Genomic DNA, 5,814 nt, shown 5'->3' with positions numbered 1-5,814 from the left:
TATATATATATATAATTTTTTTTTTAAAGTAGCTTCTCTTGTCCAGGATGACTCCATTTCCATAATGTTTTCTTGGTGTTCCACCCCTAATAACTCTGCCCCAGGCGAGAAGACAGTCAACAAAAGTAATACACACTTCTCTAAAGGGTGGGACAGCAAAGCATCCTGACCTCTGGAAAATGAATTAAGACCCCTCCCTTAAGCCCGCCCCCAATGATGCAGGTGTGGAAACCATTATCCCCCCTGATCTGGACAGACTGATGCCTTCTCTGAAGTAAAGTTCTTATCTCTGGTGGTTACTTCCACACCTTACATGGGTTTAAATTATTAACAAATGAGTCAATAAAATGTATGGCTTCTGTTTTCCTAATCACTACATGAAAACAAATAAAATCCAACAACAGTTACAGATATTTGTAAAAGAATCATTTTCCCCACAGCTGCTGACCTCCAATCTGCCTGCCCATCCGTTCACCAGCACTATATCCAAACACTTTATAATTCTCTGGCCAAGCTCTACTTTTATTGCAACTATAATTCTAATTTGCCTGTATTTGTACTGACAAACAGACCTTTCTCTTCTACAGTCTTTGAAGCATCTGTGTGCTTAGCATTGAGTGATGGACAGCAGCACAACACTGTGCTGACATGCTGCTCTTGCTTTAACGTCTTCAAAGTGTCCAGATGCTCACAAGCCCACATGTCCTGCCCATTGCATTCAGCCTGCCGTAAGCTGTGGAGTAGCCCCTGTTCTCCTGATACCAATTAATCTCCTGCACTGTCAAACATGTCACACGGGCTGTGAATCTCCCATTGCCCGCAGCACCGCTCCCAGCAGACAGCTGCACAGTACCCCCCTGCCCCAACACACACAGAGGGCTTTATAAACCATCCTTAAAATAATCCAAGGGCCAGAGTGAGGCTTTCATAAAGATAAAAAGGAAAAGGGAAATCTGTCAAAAACAAATTGGTTGTCATTCAAGCAGACACCTCTTTAGGGTTTGTTTCACTCCAAACAGCTAGCGAGGCTCTGTCCGTCTAAACAATGTGGAATTCCTGAAGAATGCTGCTCTGCACAGCGAGCATTTTCACATTCTCTCCCCCACTTTGGTTTTTCCCAGTATAATATAATCCCTTGCACCTGCAAAAGCTCCACAGACTGCTGACTGCCAAGAATCCACCACATGACCGCGCTGCCACGACCAGAGGGCCTGTGTGGAAAGAGAAAAAAAAAAGTTATTCTATCTTTGAGTTTATCAGAACCTGCTGTGGGTTTAACATGGGATGGGAACTTCAGTGAGAAGCTATTTTAGTAGGAATTCTTCAATGATGACGTAAGTGATTTTCCCAAGGACTTAACTGCATTCTAAAATTAGTCAAAGAAGGAAGGGTGACAGCCACGTTATGAGTCTCAAAGGAAGTCTCAAGGAAGATTTCATACACACAAATTAAAGATAATAAATTTATGACAATGAAATATTTTGCGCATTATAATTCATAATTATTCCAGAACAGTGTATGCCAAATTCCTTAGTTCTTTTAAAAATTCTTATCCAAACTCACCTTTGAAAGACACTAGCTGTCACCTGAGTGGTACTTTAATGGAGGGGCATGTTTTGAGACAGGGTCTAAAGATAATCCAGGCTACCCCAAGTGCTAGGACTACCAGTGTGTGCCATGATGCCTAGCATTAATTTAAAATTGGTGAAAACAAGTTTGTGTTGTTCACATAATAAGCTGGGAATCAAAACTATATATATATATATATATATATATATATATATATAAAGTATACAATTTAAGTAAGTTTAGGTGGACACACATACAAACGCAATCACTGCTACAACTGAGACCACATATTACAAGCCAAAGTTCATCATCCCTTTGGAACTTCTTTCCCGAGCCCCACCTCACTGTCCTCTAAGAAACCTGACATTCCTGGCACTACTGACTGGTCTGCCTAGTCTAGACTGTTATACAAATTTAATCACAGGTAGCTGTGAGCAACTAGACATGAGGGCCAGGAACCAATCCTAGGTCCTCTGCAACAGCAGTACATACTCCTAGCCACAATCACCTCTCTGGTTCTTTACCGTGATTCTAACGATGCTGACCTCCTCTTTACATATTTATTTGCCCAAATGAATTTTCAAATATTTGTGTATGCTTATTGGGTTGTCTATTATCTAAATTCATGATATTTCGAAGTTCTAAATATATTCTGAGTATAGTCATTTGAAGTTACTTTTCCTAATCTGTGATTTATCTTTTCATCCTTTGGAGAATGTTTTTCAAATAAGCATTAAATTTTGATTATATCCAAATTATTTTAAGGTAATCATAATATTTATGTATGCTGATATTCATATTATAAATGGGGAGATTTGTTTGATTTTGCTTGAGACAGGGTCTTACTCTGTAGTTCAAGCTGACCTGGAACTCACCACATGAACCAAAGTGGTCTTGAACCCACCCAAAGTAATCCTCCTGGCGCTGCCTGCTCAGCATGGAGCCCACTGGTGTATGCCACGGGGCCTAGATTATGAAGCTTGCTTTTGGTGTCATTTGTAAGAAAACTTTGCCTATTTTAGTGGTGCAAAGCTTTCCCCCCATTATGTTCAGAGATTTTAAGTTTTGTTTTTTTTTTTGAAGCAGTAGATCAAAAAAGTTCTTTCTTCAGCGAAATCCCTTCTCCAAAAACCTCCCTCTAGCTGGTCATCTTCAGATGTCAGTGCTGTACTTGCTTGACTAGCACAGGTTTTAACAGAGTCTGAAATCCAGTAGTTTCCGTTCTCCAAATTGGTTCTTTTTAAAAGTTGTTCTGACTATTCCAGGCTTTTCACATTTCCACATGGAATTTTACATCAGATCACAAGTTCCCACAGGACACCCTGCTGAGAGCTCACCCAAAGTACTTGGGTCCAGGGACTGTTTTTGGGTAGAATGGACACATTAACAATAATGATCTTTTCCTGACTTTTTCATCAGAAGCATTTAGTTACTTTTCTCTTGCTGTGAAGAGACACTGATTAAAACAACTTAAAGGAAAATGTTTACTGTGACTCACAGCTGCAGAACATGAAAGTCCTGATCAACATGGCGGGGAGCATGGCAGCAGGCAGGCATGGTGCTGGGGCAACAGCTTAGAGCTTAGATCTGGTTCAAAGCAGGAGGCAGAGAGAACTAAATTGGAATGGCATGGCCTTTTTAAAACCTCAAAGCCACCCCTAGTGACACACCTTCTCCAACAAGGCCACACCTCCTAATTCTTCCCAAACAGCTCCACCTGTGGATGAAGTATTCAAATGCAAGAGCCCATGGGTGCCATTCTCATGCACACCACCACAGGAAGCTTTTCTCCCCTCATTCTGGCTTCCTATCAGGCCTCTCAACCCTGCGCTAGAGTTTCATAGGCTTTGACCCTGCCTTTGTCAGATTTATTTTCTAATACTCCACATGTCGTGGAGCTATGTAAAGGGTAAATTTGAATATGTAAATGTAATAGAAACTGATTATCAATACAAATGATTTTATATAATTTGTGTTCTGCAACATTAGCCACTTGGCAAGGCCCTCAGTTCAATTTCCAGCAGCACAGAACAAAACCAAAAAATTTCGAAGTATATTCACTACCAGGCTCAAGGTACGTACGTCCCTTGACTATCATTCTATTTTCCAACTTCACTCAGTGGTTCAGCTCGGCGCCTGTGGAGACATCATCAACTTTCCTCACACCTAAAGTCAGGCCTACTTTTTCCTTTCTAATCTGAACCTCTTATTTCTTTACTTATCCTGAAATAATGGCCACATATGTTAGCAAAAAGAGCTCCTGAATATCTCGAGTGTGCAGAATAGTATGACATGGGAGTAGCGTGGCTCCGGGAAATGCGCGCACAGCACACATGAAATAACAACAGCTGACTCTGCACCCATCTCCCACTATGGCATTTATTTCCCCGCTGACGACTCCCTCCGGAAGGGTTACAGGACTGCTAAAGTTGTGATGGTGCCATAAAATCAATCAGTATGCACATGGCCCTATTTACCTTGTCAACAACACAGAACAACAAATAAGATACACGCTGCTGTGTGAGGTCTCATTTCTTCCCAGTCCTACGAGGAAGAGTAATTCTCTGAAAGTGTATTTACTAAAAGTCTACCTATCAAATAGACTTCTTAACTCTGCACATGAAAACAAAGCATCTTTAAAGAAACTTTGCTACAAATGTTTCTAAAGGCTGTAGCTCTACAGAACAGAATTTGGTACATTCTGAGTAAATGCTTTACTCAAATTTATTTATGGAACTAAATGTGCACCTTTGTGGAAAGCATTGTTGTCTCCATTTCTCTATTATAGAGACCCAATGGGACATAATGAAGAACAACAGCTTTTATCTTCTACAGCAATCTTTATGTGATTTAGACACCATTTAATAAAAACGTCACAAAGCATTCATGGTAAATGCACCTCCCACCTGTGTGTGTGTGTTTGTGCCTGCCTTGCTCATGCGAAGCACATGTTATACTATTGAGTTACACCCCAGCCCTTAATGCCATCACTCACTAACACACTGAGTGTAGCAAAATGTGAACATGACCTATGTTTTTTAGTGGGCAGAGATCATTTTCTATTCTTAATCTTCTGATAGCTTCTAAAGAGGACACTATTCCAAACACTGAAGCCACTGCTCCGAAGTTTGATTTATAGCAACAGTAAAGAACAACCAAAGAATGAAAGAGATCACAGAAGGAGAAGGCAACAGGTGTTCAGGGACTGCCTACCAGGTGTTTCTTGCAAGCTCAAGGGGGAAACAAAACTCCTGGGACATTCATGAGGGAGGTACATACAGTAAGTAGGGAGCAGGAGGAAGAGGGCTGCACAGGAGGTGGGGCTGGTGGTGGAGGAGCTTTACAGGGGTGCCAGCTGTGTTCTAGGAAAGGGACCTGGTTACCAAGGGAAGGAAACAATCAAAATAGACTCTGGTGTCTGAAGACTGTTTAAATATAGACTCTTTATAGATCAGCCTGACTTTCCACTTCACCTGGCCAGAATTAGCCTAAGAAGATATAAAAAAAATTATTTTATAATAAAATGAACACTAATAAAAAAATCTTAGGAAAAACAGTCCCCAAGTCTTCAGAGAAATGAAAACAAAGTCAGGGACCAATGTCAGTGGCAAATGCAGGGTACAATGTAAATATGACTGAGAGCAACAGGCACAACTGACTCCTCAGCTACTAAACACTTCTCACGGTAGGATCCTCACCAGTCTCCTGGAGTGTGCGCCTGTTAGCATTCTGTCACCCTTAAATCACTGGTGAGCCTAGCAATGGAACTGGATCTGAATGGGGCCACATGGTGTGTCCCATACAACTGGATAGAGACCTACAGATTGCCACTGACTTTAAAACAGTGTCCACAGCAGGGACCACAGCTACCACTGCCACGACACTGAAATACCCCAGGGAGGTGACTTACACCTGTAATCCCAGCACTTAGAAAATGGTTATGAATTTGAGAATAGCCTGGGCTTCATAGTGAATTTCAAAAGACAGCCTGGAATGAGATGACTCGGTCAAAAACACAAACACAAACAAAAACAAAAACAAAAACAAAACAGGCTGGCTGACTGGAAGTAAACAAATAAAGCACCCATACTATGCCATATTCAAAGCAATTTGCTTCAGTAAGTTTGAGTTTGTTTGTTTGTTTATTTATTTTGGATTTCCGAGACAGGGTTTCTCCGTAGCTTTTGGTTCCTGTCCTGGAACTAGCTCTTGTAGACCAGGCTGGCCTCGAACTCACAGAGATCC

At 41.2% G+C, this 5,814-nt stretch overlaps 1 protein-coding gene across 3 annotated transcripts in view; it reads right to left on the bottom strand.

The window, feature by feature from the left end:
* The window catches only part of Slc25a26 (solute carrier family 25 member 26), a 122,956-nt gene that overhangs the window by 9,570 nt on the left and 107,572 nt on the right, over positions 1-5,814 (bottom strand). For all 3 annotated transcript variants that reach the window (XM_005364915.3, XM_026788062.1, XM_026788063.1), the window contains one exon: positions 1,142-1,211. In XM_005364915.3, coding sequence (XP_005364972.1) covers positions 1,142-1,211 — 70 coding nt within the window. The remainder of the gene's footprint in view (positions 1-1,141; positions 1,212-5,814) is intronic.

The sequence above is a fragment of the Microtus ochrogaster genome, unplaced genomic scaffold, assembly GCF_000317375.1.
Source record: "Microtus ochrogaster isolate Prairie Vole_2 unplaced genomic scaffold, MicOch1.0 UNK1, whole genome shotgun sequence".
In the NCBI taxonomy this organism is placed as follows: domain Eukaryota; kingdom Metazoa; phylum Chordata; class Mammalia; order Rodentia; family Cricetidae; genus Microtus; species Microtus ochrogaster.
The sequence above is the reverse complement of the archived record's forward strand: the minus strand, read 5'-3'. Positions and strand labels throughout refer to the sequence as shown.